Source organism: Falco naumanni, chromosome 3 (genome assembly GCF_017639655.2).
Source record: "Falco naumanni isolate bFalNau1 chromosome 3, bFalNau1.pat, whole genome shotgun sequence".
NCBI lineage: Eukaryota > Metazoa > Chordata > Aves > Falconiformes > Falconidae > Falco > Falco naumanni.
The window spans coordinates 13,086,525-13,111,705 of NC_054056.1; the positions used below are offsets into that span (position 1 = coordinate 13,086,525).

The window sequence follows — 25,181 nt, forward strand, 5'->3', positions numbered from 1 at the left end:
TCCCAGAAAGGGCTCACTGGGTCACAGCTCGGTCCCACAGCAAGCAAACCTCAGAAGATCTGAAAACAGGTTAAAAAAGAAGGGGAATAAGCTCACTCAAGGTCTGATCCATCCCTAGTCATCACGAGCCAAGGTCTTTATATGCTGGATTTGGTCAGTAAAGAGCCTTCTGCGTTTTCAGTGATGCAATGACACTGTATCCTCTGGCTGCTTGGCAGAGCTGAGGCTCACGTTAGTCCAGTGCCGAGTTTTGCAACGGAAAGCTGTTTCCTTGATCCCTGGGAACAGTCCCAAAATGCACAGCTTGGGATATGCCATGCTCTTCCCCTGCTTCCCATCAATACTGCAATTTGGATGGGGTGTGAGACGCATCCCAGGTGTGTTCTCGCTCGGCTGCCAGGCTCTACAGAGGTGTTTTCCTTCCAAAAGGTTTCATTGCAAACTGTCCCATGTGCTTCTGAATGCTCAGAAAATCTCGCTCCAGCTAGTTAAGTTGTTTCCAGTGGATTTTTTTTTTCCCCAGTAGAAAATTATATTTTATTAGCATGAAAACAGGTCAAATGTAAGAATAGCAGCATATGCATCTTGTATAAAAAGTGTTTTGGCTCCTCATTTTGACTTGATTCTTTTCTACGTAAAGACATAAATTAAGTAAAAAAACATTGGGGTGTTTTAGCGTTAACAGAAAAGAGCTGTTCACAATACCTGAAACAAAGGGGTATTTTTGTTTCCATTTCACAGATTAATTGCCATTATTAGATGCTATTAAAAATGCCTCTACAGAGGCAACATTATGATTTTCTTTCACATGTAGTTAGAGCAAATCAGTGCAGATTGTTACACAAACACCGAATGAGGTGTCTGCTCTCTGTGGTCGTCTCCTTAAAGTATATATTTATTTTTTTTTTAACCTCCAAGAGGCACCTGCCAATGTTTGTCTTATTAAAAAAAGTGCGTGTTGTCTTCATTTAGAAAGGGCGTAGTAGTTTTTGTCCAATGTTGCCAAACTCATCCTGGAGTGTGGGAACTGGAGACCCACTGCAGTGTCAAACACTGCAAAGAATAATTAGCTCTCCTTGTTATGCAAAGTGATTGGGCTTAGGGTATGCATTAGGTTAGCCATTTGGTAATTGTTTGAAGACATTCAGCCCATCCCTTGTGCCCGGTTTGGTCAGCGATGCAAATATTTTAGGAGGCACGGGAGCCCTTTGATGTCTCCAAGGATGCTGGGGAAGGGGCATGGGTGGGCTGGAGGGTTGAAGGGTGGGGGGGAGGCACCTGTGGCAGCTGCTAGGGGAGGTGGGAGTGGGAGCAGAGCTGTTTGTAGCCTTCATGGTGCCCAGGAGCTTCTGGCAGGAGCCCAGCATTCCCAGGGCTGGGTGTCACCAGGGCTCATGGCCAGGGTGGCTGGAAGGCTCCCTGGCTGGCTCAGAGGACTTTTCTGGTCTCCAGCTTCAGTGTTGGACACCAGCATCCCCCCGAGCCTGCAGCCAAAGCTGCTGCCCCGTGTTTCCCACTTGTCCCCAGGATGGAGCAAGAGCTGGGGTGCCCCTTGGCCCTGTGCTGCCCACACCCTTGGAAGGGGGCTCTCTCTGGGGAAAACTGTGAGATCAAGAAGACGAAGAGGAAACCTTGTCTGGAAGCCCTGAGAGTTTCCCTGCGCTCCCAGTCGTGCCCAGGGGCCGCACTGGTTCTGTCTGGGGCTCAGTTTTCTTGTGAGAGGCATCCAGCCACTCTTACCACAACACACTTGATGCTGGGAGAGCAAATGCTATTGAGATCTCCCAAAGTGGCGTTCCCCATGAGAGTCTGGGGGTGCTGGGAGGGCAAACGCTGTTGAGATCTTCCCAAAGTGGTGTCCCCCATGAGAGTCTGGGAGCTGTGGGCCCCATGGATCCGCCACGGACCCTGTTATCACCTCTGAGCAGCCCTCCTAATGCACTTGATCCCATGGGGAGCAAAATTCAGATGTGTGTGATGGTTTGGCACTCAGCCTTGGACTAGCTTCGTACGTGTGGCTGTGTTTGCTTCAGGAACCACAGCAGATTGCCGCTGTGCAGACGCACAGAGGAGCTGTCTGCCAAATTAAGTCAGTTGACATTTTTCTTTGGCTTTTTTTTTTTTCTTTTGGCTGAGAAAACATGACTTTTTAGAAACAATTTTTGCAAATCCTTCAGGCTTTTCACAGACTATCTGTGTTTCCAGAAACTCTGTTGATCAGACTTTGGTTTCTGCTTAGATTTGACTCACGGGATGGGGAACCAGATGAGGACTCCAAATCATACCTATGAGGAAATAAGAAGCTTGTTATTTTGATTTAGGATTTTTAAACTCAAACCATAATCAGCAGGAAAAAAAAAAAACCAAACCAAAAAACCAAACACAAACCTCTGTGAAAAACAACAGCTTGGACTTGGACTTTAAATCACCTGGGATGCCCTGGACCTCCTGGAGAAGCCCAGAGGGGTGAAAGGGGAGAAGTGTTTGAAGGGATTGCACAGGTTGCTGGAGAGCTGCTGGCTGAGCAAGGTGCCAAGGGGAAAGAGGAGGTTTGATAAGGGGGGGGTGGGAGGTGTAAATGCTCTTTCCTTGCTGCCTGGGATTAAAGGAGAGCACAGCCATGAGCACACCTTCCTCACAGAGACAGACATCGATTTCCCCGGCTGTCCACCGTCCTGTAAGCATGCCCCTTGCATTCAATTAAGTCCTCCAGGAGCAGGTCTGAAGTTCCCTCAAACAGTTGGACAAATTATTTTAAACCAGCTGTGTTTTAGTGCCATCCGAGGGCCTGGGAGGATTCATCCAAGCCCTTGAGCACTAAAACTAAATATTTCCTGACCTGTTTCTCTCCTAGCCTGCCTGGGAAAGGGAGTTCTCAGGTCTGATCAGACAGATGAGGCAATCCATTTTCTGTGTGCTCCTCTTCCCTTGATCTTTCTTGTTTGTGTATCTGCACTTGAGCTTTTCCTTGTCATCAGCCTTAATTCCCAAACAACCCAGCAATACCCAGGCACCTTCAGCGCCAGGTCCAGATGGATAAAACTGTTGTTGCATTTTTTTAGGAGACTGTTCCTGAAGGCTGTTAATAGGGGAGGTCTCCCAGGGGGTTGCAGAGCTGCTCTGCATTACCCTGCAGAGCCATGTGCCATCAGCATTTCCAAGCCTCCAAGTTTGACTGCACACTTGGAGAAACACATTCGTGCCAGACCGCTCTCTTACCAGCCGTCCACCCCACCCCACTGCTCAATCAAAAGCTGAACACAAGAAGAAATTAACTCCGTTAATGTTGTTTTTCAGCTGCTTCGCAGCTGTGAGGCAAATAGTCTACAGAAACCCGGGTCATGAATATAATCCAGCTCACAAATGCCAGTGCACTTGCAATTCTGCTTCGGTGTGATGAATAATTGGGAAAGCACCGGGCTGTCCCGGGGACATGAGGAGAATGTTGGCTCAGTGTGGGCTGCTGTCTGGAGCACCGTAGTGAATGACTGGTCTTTGTGGACCTCGTAACCTTGCTGGAACCACAGTTTCTGGCTCTGCAGGAGCTCCTCTGAGTGAAGGCACCAGTGCTGCTCTTGGAAGTGAATGAACATGAAAGCAAAGTCACCAGATGGCTAGCGATGTGGACAGTGGAAGAGAGGAGACCAGCGGTCCCCAGAAGCAAACCGCATCATTTATGGGTGGGCAGGATAACCTCTGGACTCATCCTGTGCCCCAGCAGCTGAGGCAAAGGGTGTGCAAAGCTGAGTGCGGACCCTCCGTTGACTCCTGCGTCGCTGTTGCCTGCAGGTAGCCAAAGCAGCCCAAGAGAGCAGCAGCCTGGGTGACTTGCACCATCACGTGGGGAAACCTGGGTTCATCGTGAGTTGGGACCTTCTGCCTGACCACCCCTTCGATACCCTCTGTCCTCCAGCGCTCCCCTGCAGAACAAGTCGGTGGGCAGGAGCAGATGCTGTGCTCCTCACTGGGAGTTTCGCTCTGACCTCCTGTTAGCACGGGACAAGAAATCCCTCCGTGTCGTCCCCCCCCGCCCCCAGTGGGGTTTCACAGCCAGTCCCTTGATCACACCCTCAGTCCCACTTAACGGGATGGCACAGACGATGTGCCTGACGTCTTCCTGGCAGTCCCTGCCTGCTTCTTACGAGGTTCTCTCCCCTGGCTGGTGACTTCGTGTCGGGTAGGAGTTCTGGGGTTTGCTGAGCCCTTTGCAGTGACTTGAAGGTAGCAGATCTCAGCGACTGGCTGGTAAACTGGCCAGTTCAGATTCTGAGCCGTCAGCTGCTGATCTCTTCTAACTGGTGATCCTGCCAAGGCAGCCCGACCTGCCGCAGCAGAGGCGTTACCAGAAAGGGTGAGCGCTTGCAGCGTCGCTACAAATAGTTGATTCAGATATCGGTGCCTGCGCCTCCTTTTAGAGGGGTCGTACTCACAGTTTGGCTTTCCTAAGATTTCTCTGGGTTCCAGAATCATGGAGCTGTTTGCGTGTATTGCTGCTTTGCACTGGCTTTCAGGACTTCGTGGCTGCCAGGCAGCTGGCCACCTCGCCCTGACTGCACTCAGTCCCCTCTGCCATCCTCCCTGTTGACCTATTTCTCCATGTTCCTGGCACGGACAGGGACTGTCTGTCCTCCTGTGCAGTGGCTAGGACAAGGAGGTCCTGCCCACCCACTAGTGCTTCTGGATGCTCAGCTAAGGGCATAATTCCTCAGGGCAGTGATGGGTCCATCACCTACACAAGTGTAGTACCATCTATAGACCATGATGATATGATTGCTCGAATCTTCAGCTAGAAAAACTGCAGACAAGGGGCAGGACAAAAATTTGGCAGTAGTCTTATTGTCACTTTTAAATATGCTTTTTGGTTTCCCATGTTTGAAAACCTAGCCGTGGTCCCTGGTGAAGCAGGCCCTGTGGGGGCGGATGGTAGCGTTACTTCTCCTGAGGTCCAAAACCCTGTGTTCAAGGTGGCTTTATCTCCAGCACAGGTAAAGGGAGACAAGAGAGAGCAAATGGAGAGGGTGCTGAGGCTGGGTCGGGCACAGGAGGAAGGGGTGAGGAAGGAGGACAGTGCTGAGAGGAAGTGGGAACAGAAGAGGGAAGCAGTTCCCATCTCCATGGAGCCCAAGGCTTGGAGAAGCAACCCGAGTTTTCTAGCTAACCTTCATCAGAGCCTTTCTGTGAGGTGGTGGGTAGCCCAGGGATATCCATACTCATATTCTTGCTTCTGTTCATTCTTGCTTCATATTCTCCCTCCCCGTTTGTTCAGGCCCATGGTGGTCTCTCCACCCTTGGTACCCTGGTCTCCTGCGCTTCCTCCTTCTCAAAATGCCGTGCCTGATTCAGGATGTATTTTTCTGATGACAGATTTGTATTTTCTTGGCAGGATCTCAGTGAGTTAAATTCAACGACAGTGAAGAGCCCCACCAACACCGTGGCAGTGCAAAACCTCAAAGCTGGCACCATCTACGTCTTCCAGGTGCGGGCACGTACTGTGGCCGGGTATGGCCGGTATAGTGGCAAGATGTATTTCCAGACCATGACTGAAGGTGAGTCTTCAGCTGACTCTGCATAAAGGTGACACAGGGACTAGAAAGACTTGAACAAGATGGAGATGCACTGGCAGCAGTGCTGGTCCCCTTGCTGATAGACCCTTCAAGGGCACGTTGACAAGGCACAGGCATTTATTGGACCTGGGAAGACCTGGAGAGAGGTGTGGGCACTTGGTGGTCCATGCAGGGAATCACATAATCTTGGTCACTTTCTACCAAGCTTTTCTGGCATGGGAACGTGTTCACTCGGTTGGATTTTGAGGAAAGGAAGTTTATGATGTTCATGTGCACAGCTGCCGATGACAAAGGCAGACCTGGGTCTTTATTTTCTAAATTTGTGCTGCTAAATAAAACAGGCCAAGCAAGTTTTTTGGCCCTGAGGCCAAGAAGCAAGGCACAGCATGCATCCCTGGGACTAAACTTCCCACCCAAAAGCAGTAACTCCATCCAGCCGTCCTACTGGGCACATCCCATGTCACAGCCAGCCTGAGCCATGCACTGGCTGCCCCAGACCAAAACCACACCAGAAAGCTCATTGGCATAGCCCTGCCAACATGGGCACCGCTCATGACCATGCTCTGACCTTGGTGAACTTGGTCGTGTAGACCTGTCCTGTGCCGCACTAACCCGTGCCCTCTTCCTTGCATGCCAGCCGAGTACCAGACCAGTGTCCAGGAGAAACTGCCACTCATCATCGGCTCCTCCGCGGCAGGACTGGTGTTCCTCATTGCTGTAGTCGTCATCATTATTGTGTGCAACAGGTAGGTCTGTGTGTAGCTCACCCCGGGGCTGGGGGTGGTGGCTGGAGGCAGAGGGTGGCAGGGATACAGGAGGGGAGGACACAGGGTGGTGAAGGGGGAAACAGATGCCTGTGCAGTGCATCTCTCGGCCCCAGTGGACCCGTGACGGTGCTCAGGACTCCCTTTCTTTCCAGAAGACGGGGCTTTGAGCGTGCTGACTCTGAGTACACTGACAAGCTGCAGCACTATACCAGTGGCCACAGTACGTACCGCGGCCCCCCGCCAGGCCTGGGGGTCCGCTCTCTCTTCGGTTTGTGTTCCTGTTCACTCATTCCTTGCGGCGTGTGGGGAGGGCTCAGGCCACCTAGCTGGGCAGGCATGTGCATGGGTAGACAAGAAAACCTCCGTGCTGTCTAGGTCCCCCACCAGTCCCCCATCATCTAGATCCCTGCCCTGCCTTGTAGAGTCCATGCTCTCCAGACCTGCGTGCTGTCGGGTGCCAGCTGTGGGATGCAGTGAACACCTGTGCATGCTCTACAAACCCCTGTGATGTTCAACACCCACCCGCCCGCCCCCCAAGCCTCACCTTCTCCTGCAGTGCACCCCCTGCCACCACATTTGTCTTGCTACTCTGACTCCTAAGCTTTGCCCAGCTTTGGGCAGCAGTGAGATCCCTTTCCCAACCTCCTGCAGAGCACTGTCCTTCGGCAGGAGTTCACATACCTCATGATGCCTTTGCTAGAGCCCATCCCAGTGCTCCCACAATCCTGGTAGATATTATCTATCTATCTCGGTATATAATACAATACGTGACGTGCCCTGTCTTGCAGTCACCCTCGTTCCAACATCCCTGTGTACTGCAGGGTGCTCCCTCACACCCAGCATTCCTGCTCGCACCCTCGCTGCTCACCCTGCCTCACCCTGGTGCATCCTCCTTCCCCTCATTAACGCCGGGCTGCATGCCCTCTGAAATGCCCTTCTCCTCCTTCACTGGAGACCTGTCGCTGTAATCCTGCTTTGTTCAAACCTCCGTTGTTACTTTACCCCGTGTTATACTTGCAGCTTCAGGATTTCTATCCTTTTTATAACCTTGTTCCCGTACAGACCTGGAAAAACCTCGTAGTGTTTCAGCACAGGGACTCACTGTTGCTTCTGTATTTCCCTGGGAAGCATTTCCCAACAGGCAGAGCCCTGAACAGCAGCTCCGTGCCAGAGCAGCAGCGTGCTGGCTGCATAGCTAGAAATTACCCAGAAAAACGACACTCTTCAAGAAAGATTATGTAAATGCAGCTCTCAGTTGTTTGTCAGTCTGTGCCGCGTGTGTAAACATACGTTCACGCTTTCTCCTGGGGTGTGGTGCGTAACATGACAGCTTCAGGCTGGGCTGGCATTAATAGCTGTGTCTTCACAGGCTTGATGCCACCAGATGCAGATGAAGTGATCACGGGCCCGGGGTGCTTTGTAGCCACGTTGTCACTGTGCCAGTCCAAGGCACAGCCCCTGCGTGGTTCCCCAGCAGTGATTGCTGTGGAGAGGCTACAGCTCATGGTTAGCAACTTGCCGAGGTGCAGGGAGCTGGTGAGCATCACAGCAACTCCCCCGACTCCTACCAGCATCCTAGATGTAGAGATGGGAGTTGTGTCTCTGGGTCTGTCAGGCTCCTTATTTAGTGAGCTGTGAGATCTGCTCTCCAAATACCCCCAAAGCTGGAGCAAGCCAGAGGCCAGAAAAACGAATATAAAAAGGGGAGAACTGCATGGGCAGCAGCTAAGAGCTGACCCATGGTGTAGGTAGCACGTGACGTGGCATCAGCAGTCCAGCCTCACCAGGTCCCACGGCCATGGCCTGTCACAGCTATCCAACCTCACCAGGTCCCATGGCCATGGCCTTTTGCGGCTGTCCAACCTCACCAGGTCCCATTGCCTGTCGCAGCAGTCCAACCTTACCAGGTCCCATGGCCATGGCCTGTCACAGCAGTCCAGCTTCACCAGGTCCCATCGCCTGTCGCAGCAGTCCAACCTCACCAGGTCCCATGGCCATGACCTGTCATAGCAGTCCAACCTCACCAGGTCCCATGGCCTTCCACAGCTGTCCAACCTCACCAGGTCCCATGGCCATGGCCTGTCACAGCAGTCCAGCCTCACCAGGTCCCATGGCCATGGCCTTTTGCGGCTGTCCAACCTCACCAGGTCCCATTGCCTGTCGCAGCAGTCCAACCTCACCAGGTCCCATTGCCTGTCACAGCAGACCAACCTCACCAGGTCCCATGGCCATGACCTGTCATAGCAGTCCAACCTCACCAGGTCCCATGGCCTTCCACAGCTGTCCAACCTCACCAGGTCCCATGGCCATGGCCTGTCACAGCTATCCAACCTCACCAGGTCCCATGGCCATGGTCTTTCACAGCCGTCCAACCTCACCAGGTCCCATTGCCTGTCACAGCAGTCCAGCCTCACCAGGTCCCACTGCGTGTCACAGCAGTCCAACCTCACCAGGTCCCACTGCCTGTCACAGCAGTCCAACCTCACCAGGTCCCATGGCCGTTGCCTTTCACATGAGCGTATCGCTGTGCCTTCTGGTCTTCCTCGCAGGAGCAGCTTGGCTCCTGTGATTTCCCCAGTGACCCCTACAGTTTTCTTGGCCTTTGTTGAGGCTGCCAAGAGGGAACCCAGCCTCAGGCAGGGTTACCTGTCAGGAGAACAGGGGGCAGACTGAACAGTCTCTCCTGCTTGCACTGTCCCAGGGAAGGTCACAGATGCCCCTGTGAAGGAGTCAGTCTGCCTGGGTGGCTGTGTCAGTAATAGCAAGTGCCTGGAGCTGCCTCCCTGACAGAGCTCCGTGTGGAGAACCAGTGTAGCGTGTGCCTCAGTTTACATCCCAAGGCATCCCCTGACCATCTCCTGAGAGCTGAGCCCATGTTCCCTCCTCCACTTCCCCATGCCTCTGGTGGGATGGCGTGCGGGGCTATGCAGAGGGGCAGAGCTGCAGTCTCAACAAACGGCCCTTCACGGTGTCACAGCATGGTGAGCGTGGGGTGGCATCGCGCCGTCTCCCAAGAGCAAACGCTCCGCTTGCTTTTCCTCTGGATCTGCTGAAGCTGAATCCCGCGGCAGAGGGTGGGTGGGTCTCTGTGGTCACAGTTCGCAATCCTGGCTAACGATGTAGCCCTCCACTGCCCCAGCAATGGCTTGTGGGCCAATATTCGTTATAGCCCAGCTATAACAGTCCTGTGCAAACATGGCTCTGCATGTTCTTTCTCAGACTGCTTTGCTATGTCTGCTTCGTGCCCTTGATTACGCGACCTGCTGAGGTAAAGAAGACCCTCACACAAATAAGTTTCTCTTTTCCTTGATGCCAGCCATCGGTCATTCCATTTGCATCTCTCTGTCTGACCCTCTCCTTCACATTTATGCAGTGACTCCAGGGATGAAGATCTATATTGATCCCTTCACCTACGAAGATCCCAATGAAGCTGTCCGGGAATTTGCGAAAGAAATCGATATCTCTTGTGTCAAAATCGAGCAGGTGATCGGGGCAGGTAGGTGAACTGTGAATGTCTGGCTGGCCCTCGGCAGTGCTTTGTGCTTCTTTGTGGTCTCAGGCTCTGGTGAAGATCTAGCCTTACGCGTACTGGGAAGACCAGTGTCACCAGCTCCAGCCTGGGCTAGGAGGAGCAAGATGGTCCAGTGCTGGAGGAGCAAGTGCATCCAGTGCTGGAGACCTGAAGTTCCCTTCTGCTTATAGTCCCATGTCCAGTGCTTCTTACCGGTGATGAGTCCACCTGAAGGGAGGTCTTTGGTGCAGAGGGAGGGGGCACAGATCAGATGGGGGGTGGTCAGCTCGGGGGCGTGCAGGGTGGGCATGGCTGGAGCCCCTGGGAGCAGAGTCTCACGGGGAGAACTGACGAGCCCTATCCCTGTTTTCCTCTGTTCACAGGGGAGTTCGGTGAGGTGTGCAGTGGGCATCTCAAGCTTCCCGGCAAAAGAGAGATCTTCGTGGCCATCAAGACCCTGAAGTCTGGTTACACAGAGAAGCAGAGACGGGACTTCCTGAGCGAAGCCAGCATCATGGGACAGTTCGACCACCCCAACGTCATCCACCTGGAGGGGGTGGTGACCAAGAGTTCCCCAGTCATGATCATTACGGAGTTCATGGAGAATGGCTCACTGGACTCCTTCTTGCGGGTATGAGATCCCAGGATCATGCAGCTCGAGATTGTGTTGGGCCAGGGAAGGACTGGAGGGGAAGGTTCCCTTCTCATGCCAGTGTAACAGTGCCCTTCACTGCCCGGCATCGCCTGCCACTGGGGCAGCTGCTGCACGTCCCGGAGGTCTGTGTCTTGGGAACAGAGGTGGCACCAAGGCTGTCAGCTGTGATGTGTGTTGGGCTGTGCCTACCTGTAGGCATCCCCACATGTGCCTGTCCCCGCTCTGCCTCTCTGGACGTGGAGGGACAGTCTGGCATAGCTTTCCCACAGCGGGACTTCACCTCCAGCTGCTCTTGTCTAAATATTTACAGGTCGGAGGTTGAAATGGGTCCTTCACTGTGTTGAAGGGAGAGAACCTGCTTAAATAGGAGTAGATTGTCCCTTCCGACCCCTCCTGTGCCAGGTTGGGGATTGTTGGGATGACAGCAGCCATCGTGGTGAGGTCCACAGGCTGTGTGACGGTGACTGCCAGCCCCTGCAAGCTCCCCACTGCCCACCCTCTTGCTCTGAGAGGGAACTTGTGGTGTGGCTGTGTCTTGGCACATGATGTCAAAGGAGTCTACTAGCCCTTTGCCTGACCATGGCGGGCCGTGAATTTGCTCCTCTCATGTGGACTCTTTCCCTTCTCTTCCCCTCAGCAAAATGACGGGCAGTTCACGGTGATCCAGCTGGTGGGCATGTTGCGGGGCATCGCGGCAGGCATGAAGTACCTGGCCGATATGAACTACGTGCACCGGGACCTGGCTGCCCGCAACATCCTGGTGAACAGCAACCTGGTCTGCAAAGTGTCCGACTTCGGCCTCTCCCGTTTTCTGGAGGACGACACCTCTGATCCCACCTACACCAGTGCACTGGTAAAGCTGCTCATCCAGAGGGGGAGGGATGGGTGGTGAAGGATCCGAGATCCCCCCTGGACATGGGGAACACTTTTTCAGGGTGCTAACAATGGAAATGAGGTGCTGCTGGATGGGAAAGACCAATTAAATGAACGAAGAGAGGGGTTTTTTTGCAAGGTCCTGTCCAGTGGGCCAGTGGCTGTTGATGGGCCCTATGGACATCCCTGTGGATAACCGAACCTTCTTCCAACCACGTCTGCAAACACATACGTGTCCCTGATAAAGCCTTTAGTTGGAATGCTGCATTATACCCCCCCAGCATGGACCAGCTGGGGGTCCTCTGAGATGCTGCCCTTGCAGATTCGTTGCCAGGGCAGCAGGTCTGGGGTTTCTTTTTTTCACCATCCCTGTCCAATCTGCCCTGCTGTCTGGGAGGCTGTGATCCTTTTTCATGTCACGTCACAGGCTCAGCCCCAGCGACGATGGAGTGAAGAGTGGATGCGTGCTGGGCGAAACCCTGCAGTTCCAGATACTGATCTAGATAGTCTGTCGGAATTAGAGAAACATTCCCAGAAATGGTTTCCTGATCACAGAACAGCTTGACAGGATCCCCATGGTGCCAGTGACACAAGTCCCACCGAGGACTCGGGGCCTGGCTCAGGCTGCAGAACGTGCGCCAGGACCAAAGGATAATTTGAAGATTTTGTTGTTGTTCAGTGAGATTGCAGCCAGGACTTCTCGTAAATACCACTGTTCGCAAAGGCATACAGAAACCCTCTGCAGTGATGCTAGAGGATCGATGCCTGCATACAATGGCTGTGACAGGACATCTTGGAAATAAGTGTTGATAGAGCTGGGGCATGAGCTGTAGGAAACCATCTCTCCCAGATCTTTCCAAGCTGCCAGTGAAGAGATGTCTGGCATAGCTCTTAGTGAATTACCTAACAAACACCTAAAAATGTGCGCTTTCATTCTCATCTGAACTTGTGTAGCTTCAAACATCAACCTTTCAGTCTTATATAGTCATCCTATAGCTTTTAGAAACACTAGCAACATTCATTTTTCATGACATGATACTTACATGCAATTAACTCTCCCTTTGTTAAGCTAAATACGTGGGAGCTTCTGGTGTTTGCTGCTGTTTTCTATTCCTGTTACTGTGCCTGTAGCTTTTCTCTCTGTCATCTCTCATTTATTCTTCTTAAACTGTGGGCACTGTAGCAGGACACATATAATCTATAATGATAGAATATGTGCACCCACTATAACAAAGTACCTGGAGTAATGATGTCTTCCTCTTCAAAATGCACCATCCTCAAATGTCCCAAGATGCAGGAGTGTTTTTTATTCTAATTACACCAGAAACCTTGTGTTCATGGATGGGAACAGCCACAAGATACGGCTTGGGAGGTTCATGCTGGACCGAAGGAAAATCTCCTTCTCCAACAGGGTGGTGAAGCCCTGGCTCAGATCACCAGAGAGGTGGAAGGTCTGGCAGAAGTGAGTTCCCACAAGGATCCTCCAAACATACCCAGTCTGTAATTTCTACTTCAGGACTTCTTTTTTATCCACTTTTTCAATCCATTGCTTGTCAGGAGCTCTGTTAAGAGTATGCCTGATGGAGAGGCTGTCATGTTTGGTGTGGAGTACTTGGTCTCCCCCTCCTGTGGAAAACAAAATATTTTGTCTGAGGTTTGTGGCTGTGAGAAGATTAAGGAACATTATCTTGTTTTCATTATTCTAGCATGTGTAGGGTCTGAGTCCTAATAAGTCCTAGGAGACCCTTAATAAGACACGGTAATTATTCATTGACAAAGTATAATGTTCCGTAATCTTCTCACAGCCACAAAATGCAGGCACTTTTGCTTATTTTTCAGCACAGGGGAAGATTTTCCCTTCAGAAGGTCCCCTGAGTTGTGAATGCTTCGAGTACAAAGAGCCTGGTGGAAAATCAGGAGGCTGCAAGGGCTTAAGCAGACTGTGGCAGTCCCGGTGGCCCCGTGCTGGGTGCACCACTCCTGTCCCCTTCGGTGCAGAACTCCTCTGCGGGGGTAGAAAGTCATTCTGATTTCTCCAGAGCTGCTCTTGCCCAGCAGGATGATGGAGACCCCAGCGCCCACCCAGTCCATCCCATTTCTCACCAGTGTCCATGCATGCCATACTAAAGAAGATCACAGAATCTCGGCACGGTGGGGCTGGAAGGCACCTCTGGGATCATGGGATCACCATGTCCAACCCCTGCTGGAGCAGGTTCCCCCCCGAGCTGGCTGCACAGGATCCATCCAGGCGGGTTTGGATGTCTCCGGAGAAGGAGACCCCACAGCCTCCCTGGGCAGCCTGCCCCCCTGCTCCGTCACTGGTTTCAGTCATTCTTTCTTTTCCTCTTACTGGCCTCTCTGTTTTTTCCTGCAGGGTGGGAAGATCCCGATACGGTGGACAGCACCTGAGGCAATTCAGTACCGAAAATTCACATCGGCCAGCGATGTGTGGAGCTACGGAATAGTCATGTGGGAGGTGATGTCGTATGGCGAGCGGCCTTACTGGGACATGACCAATCAAGATGTGAGTTGTTAAGAAACAAGGAGAAGAAACACTGAAATTGGGAGCATTGCAAAGCCAAAGCATGGCTACAGCTAGACCCAGCCTGTCTGGCATGTCCAGAGCCTTCCCTGTTGTGGGAGATGTGTCCAAGGTCAACACCTTTGGAAGAAGTAATGGGGATAACTTTGGCTTTTGGTCCCATTGTGCGGTTGTGGCAGAAGTTTGGGACTGTACAGCACCCACTGCGGGTAGGACAGGGTTATCGTGAGCATCTTGAGGGTGGTAGGCATGTCCAGGAGCAAAGGGAGCAGGCAGGTGGAAAATAAAATGCTGCCACGGACCTGAGAGCTCCTGGAGCAGCAAGCAGATCTTCATATGCAGGAGACCACAGGCATTTGGTGGAAGTCTGTTCTAGACACATAGAGTCGTAAAATGGTTTGAGTTTGAGGGAACCTTTAAAGATCACCGAGTCCAACCCCCCTGTCATGGTCAAGGACATCCGCCACTAGATAGTCGTTAAACCTGCCCTGGCAAGCTTGCCCTGTGATGTGTAAGAAGTCAAGCATCTTGTACGCAGCTAGAATCCAAACCCACAAAGTATTTCAGGACATGCTTAATTTTAAATACTTGATGACTCTTCTGTAATTCAGGTGGAACTGTTATGTGCACTCCTTGCTCCCTGGGACCCAGGCAAGTTTCCGTGAGCCCTTGCCCCCGTGCAAGGGTGACCCGTGGCTGCAGTCCACTCCACCACAGCAATGCCATGCTCCCTCTACCTCCTGATACCTGGGTGGTCAAAGCCCACCCATCCAGCGGCAATGAGTGCTGTGCAGCATGCTATGGGTGTCCAGAAGACCCCTTTGCTGTGAGCATCGTAGTTCTCTTGTGACGTTGTCTCTCTGAAGAGCTGCCCTTCTTCATGCGGTCTCCACCTTGTGAACCCTCAGGATTTCCCGGGAGGTCCCTTGGTTTGCAGAAGGCTTGTCTTCCCCCCTGCTGCAAGCCTGACTCTTGCAAACCTGCATGCTACAGCATCTGCCTGGCTTCCAGCTTGTTTCAGAGCTGCCTCTGGGCAGTCCGCTGGAAGCCTTCAGACTGTCACCTCCATCTCCATCATCCTGTGGGCTCCTGAAAAACCCCTGCCTCACAGGGAGAGAGTGAGCGCCAGCTCCCACCTGACTTGTACCACTCCGCCCACCCCGATGGCAAGTCAGACAACTGTTTTCAAGTCAGTATAACCCCATCTGAAGAAACCACGTCAGGTTTCTTCGGAGTGGGACAATTCCCTCACTCGTGCTTGGTGGGAGAGTTACTCAAGGTAGTTCCTCACACCTGGAATGGATAGATGATATCTTTGCACCTTCGGCTGTTCACAGCCTTGCCTCAGGCCCTGGCATACCAGAAAAATCTTTGCATCAAATCTTTGAGCCAAAGGGGAAGGAGTTAGGGGTATGCCCTTCTCAGAAAGGACAATTCCCCTCCTGTTAAGGCTTTTATCGCCCACAGTTTCAAGGATTTCCTGCAGCCAGGTGTCACTGCCCTTCTCCCTGCCTCAGCATCCCTCTGCACGCGTAGCGCTCTGCCATCCCTCTCCCTTCTCCTCCTCCCCCTGGCTTCCTTCTCTCAATGGTTCCTCTTGCTGTGACCCCTGCTCTGCAGCAGCACTGCTTCAGCCGGTGGGGATGGCAGAACCCATGCCCGTCTCCTTGGCACAGCCTGCTGCGTGGCGCCTGTCCCCAGCCTCTTCTTCCCCTTCTGCTGCTGCAGGCCATGGTGCCCCTGAAGCTGTCGCCACTTAACTGCAGCTGGTCCTCCCTGCGGGTGAGCGCGTGGCTGATATTCCCTGCAGATTAGCCTCCTGACCCCGGGGTGTGAGCGCCTGGGGAGGCTGGGGCGGGAGAGGAGGCGGGGGGCGCAGCATGTGCCCCCTCAAGGGATGTGTCTGATGGCAGCGAGGCGGGTGGCTTGTTGGGAAACCGTTTGGTCCATGCCGGAGGCAAGTGTTTGATGCTTGAGTGATGACCCTCCCCAGCCCTGCTCCCCGCCATGCTTCCCCTCCCCTCTGCCTCGGATACATCTGCCATCCAGAGCGCTGGGAGAGGGGACAGCTTGCACCTCTTGGGGGAATCCCTGAACAGGAGCCAAGAGCTGCACAAAGCACACCGACAATGCTTCAAGTCGGACCTTCACAAGCCCAGTGGGGCACCGTCATGTCCAGCCAGGGGGGCAGAAGGGAGGGAGAACTTCCCTCTGGCACGTTTTGACAGCAGCGGTGCCAGCCCCCATCTGTCTCAGGTCAGCATCTCCAGCACCTTGGCCATGAACATCGGTGTCTGGAGCACCCTCCAAATCCATTCTCCGCCTGAAGCCACAGTCTGTCTTCAGCCCTGCCAGATGCCCCACCTCATGCCCTGGATTGCTTGGCAGGGATCTGTCCCTACCCTTCCTCGCAGCAGCAGCCTTCTGCTGCCACAGCACCTCCAGTGCCTTCTCTCTACCAACCCTTCCCTGCTGCTATCCCAATCCCAGCTGCAGTGTCCTCAATTTTCACCATGTAGCCTTCCTGCTCAACATCACGCCGCTGTGTGGGGATCGCTACTCCTTCCCCAGGAGAGTGGCGCAGCCCTGGGGTAGCTCAGCAGACACATTTCTGTCATTGGAAGTACGCAAGACGTGGCTGGCCAAAGCTATGGTAGACTTGATCACGTGGATTATCACACGGATCACATGGAGAAGAGCCAGGGACATCGAGGTCCTTCCTCTGGATCCCTGAGGGAGGTTCTGTCAATCTTCCTCCCCTTCTTCATCATCTCTCTGGAGAGTTGGTCATTTCCAAATGCCACCCTGGTTTTCAGTTCCTGCAGTATCCCTCAGTTCTGGTTTTTATCCTCGCTTCTGGGTTTTGTGGCCATGCACAAGCCTGTTTATAGTATCCAAGGCTCCTTCTGCTCGCCTTTCAGTGCCCTTGCTATGTGTATGACCGTAGGACGTACAAGGCCAAGAAGGTAGGAGAAGACTGCCTGTCCCATGCCTCTGTCAGAGAAACATATGCCCCTGGACGAAGCTGTGCAGCTTCGTCCTCCTTGATCACCCAGATGGGGATGGAGGGCTCCATGTGCAGAGTGACAGGGAAATGGGGTTCCCCTTGAAGAAGACCCTCTAGCCCTGGTGCACGTGCTGTCTCCACTGAATGTTGCAAGACCAGACGTTGTCCCAGGTTGTGTCGTGCCCTAAGTCCAAATGGGCAGCAGCCAAAGCCATCTTGCGTGGGCCCACAGAGCTGCAGCATGGCTTAGGCAAGGTGAGCTTCAACCCTGCTCCACATGCCGTAGCAAAGCTCTCCTGTGCCGGGCTCTGCTGACCAAGGTCTTGGTCCCCACTGCTGCGTCCTTTGGTCTGCATATGTAGAAGATCATGGGGAGATGCAGCCCTTACTGCTGGCTCAGCACACCCAGCCCTGTCCTGTGGCACAGCTCTGGCTCCTGGAAGGGCTGGGTGGTTGGCAGGAGTAGAACTGGAGGAAGGAAAACACGAGGGCAACTTCCCCAGGCTGGAAATCACAAGCAGATCCTTCACCAGATGAGGATGTTCTCCTCCCAGTAAGCTGTGTTGTTGTGCTGTGTCCCTGTCCGAAAACATGAACCCTTATCTCTGAGTCACCTTTCTGGTGCCTGGAGCTGCAGGCTCACACGTGCTGTCTTTCCCTAGGTCAGGAGACGGATGGGCATGGCTCATCACAGGACAAGGTGACAGGCAGAGGGTTGGGAGTTCAAGAGGAGTGTGTGGTGGTGGCCGAGGTGGTGGGCAGCACTAAGGGTAGGCAGAGCAGCCCCAGTGCAGAATGGCTGGCCCGCCCACCCTCAGGATCCAAGGAAAGGAACGTTACGGATTCAATAGGTTTTATTGCAACTGTATTGATCTCTTTGACTCCTCTTGCAGGTGATAAATGCTATTGAACAGGACTATCGGCTGCCACCCCCTATGGATTGTCCAAATGCCCTACACCAGCTCATGCTTGACTGTTGGCAGAAGGACCGAAACCATAGACCCAAATTTGGGCAAATTGTCAACACCTTAGATAAAATGATCCGAAATCCTAACAGCCTGAAAGCCATGGCACCTCTCTCCTCTGGGTATGTATCTCTGTCTTCCTCTTGTCCTTTCGCTTCTGTTTGCAGATCGGCTGTCCTTCGTGTCCTGCTGGGCACCATCCTGGCATCTCTCTAGGCTAGCTAGAGAGGCAGTTTGGCCTGTGTTGTTTGGTCCTTTATAGGAAGGGCATTACGGGATGTCAAGGTCACCCTGGTCCCTGTCCTTGGGCAGGTTAGATCTGGTGAACCCAGACGGCTCACCGAGCTGGACGGTGTACTCTGCGCAGTTAGAGGAGCATCGTGGTTTCACGTGCACATGATTGCTGGGTGGGCGTGTTGCTTTGGTAGCCCAATCTGGCAGGCAGTGGAGGCAGATGAAGCCTTATCAGGCAGTACGATGTTTCCTGGACGGAGTGGGAACACACCAGCTTGGGGGAAGCACTGGTCCCATGATGAGAATGCATTTTCTCCCCTTATGCAGCCAGGATTTGAGAGCTGCGTCCCATTGCCTTTGATGGCTCCTACAAACCGATCCAGAAAGACTTCTGTGATGCTTTATACATAATCCTTCCTCAGTCGAACAGAGTGCTTTCTGGGGGGCACTTCTTAACACGGTGCGGTGCAGGCACTGTGAATGATGCTGGTCCAGGTCCCTCTGGCTGATGGAGGGTGCAGAAATACACGTGCTTGCTGCCGTTTGCTCTGCTCATTCCCTCTTTCTGTGTTTCAGGATGAACCTCCCCCTCCTCGACCGCACAATCCCAGATTATACCAGCTTCAACACTGTGGATGAATGGCTGGATGCCATCAAGATGAGCCAGTACAAGGAGAGCTTTGCCAGTGCTGGCTTCACCACCTTTGACGTAGTATCTCAGATGACTGTAGAGTAAGTGCCCAGGCTTCTAGTCCCAAAGCACAAGGAGAAGTCTCAGTAGTTCAACAACAATCAGTTGCTATTGAACTAGATCTTATTTTCAGATGATGTTGCTTTTTATAGAGTTTGTTGCTTTGTGGACCCACTTGTAGTCTGTGCTGTTTCTGCAGAACTGCTCTGTTCTGCAGGCTCTGTCTTGTCTCCAGACTGTCTGTCGCTCGGGATCTGCAGAATTCATTTCCACACCATCACACTGCATGTGTGTGAGAACATGCTGTGAGAACCAAGACCCCCACCAGGGTCTCTGAAACCCCAACATGGAACAAACGGAGATTTCAGGCCGGCATCAGACAGTTCTCCAGCCACTCGAGAGCACTTTCAGGCTCCACGTTCCTCTTGGACGTATGGTGTATTGGTGATGGAGACAAGCACGCTGCAAACAAATTTCTGCCTAAGAAAGGCCTCTGAAAGTCCAGATGGTTTCAAGTTTGTTCTGAATTGCCTTGCATCCACTAAAAACATCCCTCGGTGGCAGAGTTTTAGCAAGCTCTGCAGAGAAAGCAGGCAGCTGAAATCCATTTGTAGTGGTTTTTGAAATCCCTTGGGGCTAGCTGGGGCTTTGATGCCTCTGGTGAAAGATTTGTGGTTGGTTGCAGTTAGTTTTAGAAACCCTGCCTAAGAAAGTGGCAAGCATTAAAGCCATCTGTAAGTGCTGTGGTGCTCTCTGCCTGGTAACCAGGAAGGTTTTTTTCTATTTGGTGCCTAATTCCAGAGTTTCAGTCTACCGATGAAACAGAACCCGTTCACGCAACAGCCCAACTACATTTTTTTTTTTTTTGGCTTTTTTTGTTCTTATTTGCTTCCATTTTGCTGAAATTCAGCTGGCAATTCTGGTTATTTCAGTACATCTGTGTTAGAACCCCAGGGCCCTGGGGATGATTTTGGCACACTAAAGGCTGTGTTCATACAACAGAAGAGGGTTCATAAATTCTGAAGGATAGCAAAGAAGAACTTGGACCAAATTGGGACATCACACCCGCACCACAACACAACCCCTGCAGGTGGTCCAGCTAGTGAAATCTGTTTTTTCATGGACATGCTCAGTGTCCCTTAAGTGCCACCTCTCCCAATTCCTTAGCCCAGCCCTCACAATGTCTTCCAAGTCCTTGCCAGGTGCCTTCATCAGACACAAGGGTATCCTCAGCTCATGTCTCCACCAGTTTTGGCAAACCTCCCTCCCACATTCCTCCATGCTTGGCTGGCCATAATAATGGAGAAAAGGACACTCGAGTCCTTTTCCTTGGGAAGTCATGCTGCAACATGAAAACATGAACATCTTGAAACCACGTTCTAATGGTCAGTAGTCTCTGCAGAAGTAGATAGTCATGTAAGTGGAGTTGCTGTTTTCTTCAAATTTGGCTAGCCAGCAAAATGTAAATGTTTGCTGAAAACTGATTCAGTTCATCAAATCCACATGGTTTCAACACTGACCTTCTGGAAAGGTCTCTCACTGGTGTGTCTGCAGGCTGGACCACCTGGGCCACCAAATGGTCTATGTGCAGGGCAGAAAGCTTGGGAAGCACTGGGCTGTGCACGGCCACTGCCTTACTCTGGGTTACAGACATCGATGAAGACTTTGGGCTTTGTTTCCAATCGGAACAAAAGCCAAAGTCAAAGTGCCAAACTCATCCAAGGAGGAAAATTCCCTAGCTCAGCACGTTTGGCTGTGGCGGAGGAGGGAATGGAAACCCTTTGGAAGAAGTGCTGTCCCTGTGAAGGATGCTGTCCTGGTTGCCAGCCGCGTGCTGTGCTAGCAGGGTTCCACTTTGGCTGAGCAGCAGCAGAGGTGTGTCTGGGACGTTCACCCTCACACCAGTCTCCCAGGGCATGGGAGACCCCAGTGGTGGTCTCCAGTCGGCTACCACCAAGCAGAATGCGTACATCTGTGGCATAGCCCCATGCCCAGCTTTCCTTCTTCATACTCTTGTTGTTTGACCAAAAAAGCAAGGTCTAAAGCAAACTCTGAAGCAAACATACAGGCTCATGTGCCACTCGTGCTAGATGACTTTCTTCCACCTTTCCATGGAGCTCCTATTTGCCCTTCTTTGCCCAGTGACTTCCACTCTAAACAAGACAAGGTTTTTGCCACACTTCCTCGTAAGTCTGTTCCTAACCCTCTAGGAAGGAGAAAAGGCAACTGAAAATCCTTAGAGGGAGGTATGGGTCGCGTCCCATGAATGCCATCTGTTCCGTGACCAGGAGAATTCATGACTGAGATTTATCCAAGAGCGAGATGAGTAGCAAACTCAGCTGGAGTGATCACAGATAGGACCAGCGCAGGGTCACCCTCATGCTCTTGGCATGACCTTTGTTTTTCCCAGATGCCTACTAGCTATAAAAAAATAGAAGCAGTGCAAAAATTACATCGCCCTCATACATATCCTTGCAAAGAGGATAAAGAGCAAAAGTTAATCACTTCGTGGCCTCATCACATCAAAGGAAAAGTAGCAAGGACAGCCATCATCTGCATAGGGGGAGCGAGATGCACACTGGTGAGGGTATAGCACATCCTGTTCGTACGTCTCCAGGGATGGAAGAAATGGGTTACTGTGTCACGAAATAAGAGAGAGGATCCAAATGTGCCAAGGGAGAATGAAAATGGTACAAGGGTAGAATACCTAAGGCTAACTCACCCACAAGCAGTGAGCAGAGCCTGTGGTGGTTGGTTTCACGCTCTCTGTTGGGGTTCAGGTGCTCTGGGGGTGCTGTGGTAGGCAGCAAGTGCAAAGATGAGGAGGATGAGCTGGGAAGAGTCAAAGAGGAAGAGTAGAGGTTTCACCAGGTTTGCAGGCATTTGATGCAGAATAAATCTGCAGAAACTTCAGCTCCTGGTACACCACACGCTTACCTGTGATCTTGTTCTGCTGTGAGAAAAATGTCTTTTGATGCTTATGTGTTGTTTCTTTTCCTCCCAAAGGGACATTCTGCGAGTTGGGGTCACTTTAGCAGGACACCAGAAGAAAATTCTGAACAGTATCCAGGTGATGAGAGCACAGATGAACCAAATTCAGTCTGTGGAGGTTTGATAGCTACGTGTCCTCCTCTTCCTCGAGGCCCTGCTCCCCTTTGCCCCTGTATGTTCAAGCTCCAGTTCTTGAGTGTTCTGCGTGGACCAGAGACAGACAGCTGCTCTGAGGATCATGGCAACAGGAAGAAATGCCCTGTCATCAACAACAAGAAGTCACCAAGAGCTTCTAGAATTTAAGCAATGGAAAAAGGGAACAAAAAAAAGACAACTATTTTGAAAAAAAAAACACAAAAACAAACACAAAAACAAAAAAAACCTATGAAATATTTTTAAATAATAATAAAGCAATTGCATTCTTGAAAAGGGCTCCAAGACCAATGGGAGTCTCCAAAGGAAGAGAAGAGCAGCTTCATCTGTTTCCTCTTGCACAAGGCTGCTGCAGCTGGGCGCAGGCACCTCTGGAGCAATGAGACTTTTTCAAGAAGATGAATGCAACGAAAGGTCACGAGAAGCACTTCTCTTTCTCACGTGGGATGGCAGCTCTGGGAATGGCCTGCAGCCAGCAGTCCTTCCCAACAGCCACTGTTAGGAAATGAAAGGGGAGAGAGAGCTGAAGCTCTTTGGTGCTGTGGAACCAAGTGCATCTCAGAAATTGATGGACTTCTTCAAAAGCTGAAGACTTTTTTTTTTTAAAAAAAAAAAAAACACAAATAAACTGAGACTAGAAGAGGCTGTTTCCGACACATGAGAAGGAATCTGTAACGCTTGGGGGGGGGGGTGGGGATGGGGAAAACCAATCCTTTTTACATCTCTTATTTTCTCTTGTCATGGAACAGTTTTGTGAGTGACAGTTTCCTAAGGGTCTGTCCATCCACCCTCCAGTGGCATCATTGTCTCATACATATCACATGCACAAGACTTTTAGTGATGTCCTCACTAGATGCCAATGATCTTTTCCCAGAAGACTTCCCAAGTACAGTATGTAGTAGTTTTTATTACAAATGCTGACGTGTACCTTTATTTTTCAGTTGTCATTGTTGGGGAGATTTGTCCTTTTACCTTGTTTTGTTAACACCAGTTTGTGAGTTTGGGGTTGGAAATTTTTGGTTGGTTTGGTTTGGTTTTTCTTAATGAAAAAAAGAAATGACATCGCCAAGCATCATATCATTCAAGAACTTAAATCCCTTCCCTGTGGAAGGAAAAAATTGCAGCTTATTGACAATATGCTGGGAGAAAAAATTTTTTTATGTGCACATTTCCTCCCATTTTCTTGTTTCTTATTTTGCAATTGGTCATCACCCGACAGATGTGTTTCAAAATGTGAAATGACCAAGATGAAATGACCACCTCCTTGATTCAGTGTGGCTGGTGCAGGGGTGAGCAGCACCACCGAGGGTTTGGAAGTGGGGGGTGGCGGTTTGCAGGGGGGGAAGGGAGAGATGGGGAGGGCAGCTGGATGGTGGGAGGGGATGGTGGCCCCGCAGCTGGCTGTCAGAGTCCTTTGGACGTGTCTGACTGCTGAGAAAGGTGCACGGTTGGTGCATGGACCATAGGAAGGCAGGGTAAGCCTGGTCCCCTTAAGAGGAGCTTGCGGCATGTGGTTTCTTGAGTCTGACTTGTGCTCGCTGCCAGGTTGTGGGTGGTTCACTGTAGTAACTCAACTCTGTGGATGTGCTCTGTGCCCTTCGGGGACCCGGTGCCTTCGTTAGACGATGCACTGGGGGCTCTGAGGCAGCTTCAGCCTCAGCCGGTCGCCTCAAGGAGAGCCTGAGATGGCAAAGGCAAAACCGCTGATCGCTCAGGTCTCCAGAGGCAAAATGCTGTGGTTGGAGCTGAATGGTCAATCGATGGATTTATAAATAACTGAAATAAATACCTTAGTTACTGACCAGGTCTTTGGTACGTGTAAATACCACCAAGCAAGCGCAGCGGGGTATGAATGAGGATCGGGCTTGTTCTCCCTGTTCAGCACCATCTGGCATCCTTTGCAACATGCCTACCACTGCCCACCGTCCTCGGGCCACCCGTGGCATATTTCCACGTGCGTGGCCCTGGCCAGCAGAACCGGCATTTACCAGCCCTTGGCTGCCATTGCCATGTCGTTCGTAGGGTTCTCCACTAATTTGCAGCAGCACGGGGTGTGGAAGGCATGTTCATGGGGAGCTGGTTTGCTGTATTTTCCAGAAGCTGAATCCAAGAGGAGGCGTGTCTGCTGTGGATGAAGTTCCCAAGCTGTCTAGACCTCTGTGGCCAGACACCATCTCCCTAGACTGCTTGTAAAATATGAGGCCATTTATAAAATACTTAGCATTTGCCACTTCCAGACCCAACAACGAAAGCAGCAGACCGTTCCCTCCAAGCGAGAGTTACTTTGCTCTCCCATCGTCCCAGTGTTCGGTGCACAGCTTAAGCAGCAGGGGCCTTACCCAGAGGAATTTTCCCTCCAGCCCCTATTCATCTGAAATCTCTAGTGTGGTGTTGTATTTTCGTTTGTTTACAGCATTGCCTTGTCCTTGCATCTGAAAGTGCATCTGTAGTCACGTAGCAGGTGTGTGCTGGGACCACGGGGACGTGTTCTGCGCTCGGCGTCCACAGCACATCCCCTCCGACAGCAGTGCCATTGCCCTGCATCTCTTTCAAATGGCAGAATATGATGTCGAGTGAGGAAGGGTGTAGAGACGTAGGTGAGGAGACCGAGGCATATTGTATGCAGGTGGTGCCTGGACATCATCGTCCATCTGTCCTATATCCAGCCTGCTTTAGCCTCTGTTTCTAGTGAAGGGATGCTTTTCATGCCTTTGCACTTTAAAAGCACTGCTCCTGATCAGGAAATGGGCTCAGCTTTGAAAGAACAGCGTGCAAAAATCGATGGCAGCAACTAAACCACACGAAGTGCTTGTAGAGGGCACACAGAGAAACAAGAAGCTTCTCCGTGGTCCCTGACCTGCAAGAAGCATGGAGCAGCGGTGAGGACGGCTCATGCGGTGCGCTGCTGTCTCACATCGGAGCTGCTGCATTTGAGCAAGGAACAGTTGTCAGTCTTTCCCAAAGGCGTGTCTGAAGCTGTTTGGTGGCCGTCCAGGGTGAGGGAAGTGTGGTGCTGTGCCAACTTGTGTAGCCACAGCCAAGCAGCTCCTTTATGTACAAGAGAGCTTTGCAAGGAGAGCTGTCTGTCCAGAAAACTCACCAGCAAATTCCTATGGGGCAGCCATGTGGAAGGAGCACATGATGCCCTTCAGTTGTCCTGCCCAGACAATTCTTGAGTGTTGTCTGCCATCCCTCACGTTCCTGCAGACACTAGGGAGGAGCAGTGGC

At 51.8% G+C, this 25,181-nt stretch overlaps 1 protein-coding gene across 4 annotated transcripts in view; it reads left to right on the forward strand.

Annotated features, from left to right (window-relative positions):
- The window catches only part of EPHB2 (EPH receptor B2), a 129,626-nt gene extending 106,507 nt beyond the window's left edge, over nt 1-23,119 (forward strand). The window contains exons 7-16 of one of the 4 annotated variants that reach the window (XM_040587404.1): nt 5,384-5,546; nt 6,202-6,310; nt 6,484-6,599; nt 9,705-9,827; nt 10,226-10,473; nt 11,135-11,350; nt 13,745-13,894; nt 17,813-18,006; nt 18,695-18,850; nt 21,816-23,119. In XM_040587404.1, coding sequence (XP_040443338.1) covers nt 5,384-5,546; nt 6,202-6,310; nt 6,484-6,599; nt 9,705-9,827; nt 10,226-10,473; nt 11,135-11,350; nt 13,745-13,894; nt 17,813-18,006; nt 18,695-18,850; nt 21,816-21,924 — 1,584 coding nt within the window. In that variant the 3' untranslated portion in view covers nt 21,925-23,119. The remainder of the gene's footprint in view (nt 1-5,383; nt 5,547-6,201; nt 6,311-6,483; nt 6,600-9,704; nt 9,828-10,225; nt 10,474-11,134; nt 11,351-13,744; nt 13,895-17,812; nt 18,007-18,694; nt 18,851-21,815) is intronic. The other 3 variants (XM_040587406.1, XM_040587405.1, XM_040587407.1) reach the window with 3 other exon arrangements.
- Nucleotides 23,120-25,181: the final 2,062 nt, after the last annotated feature.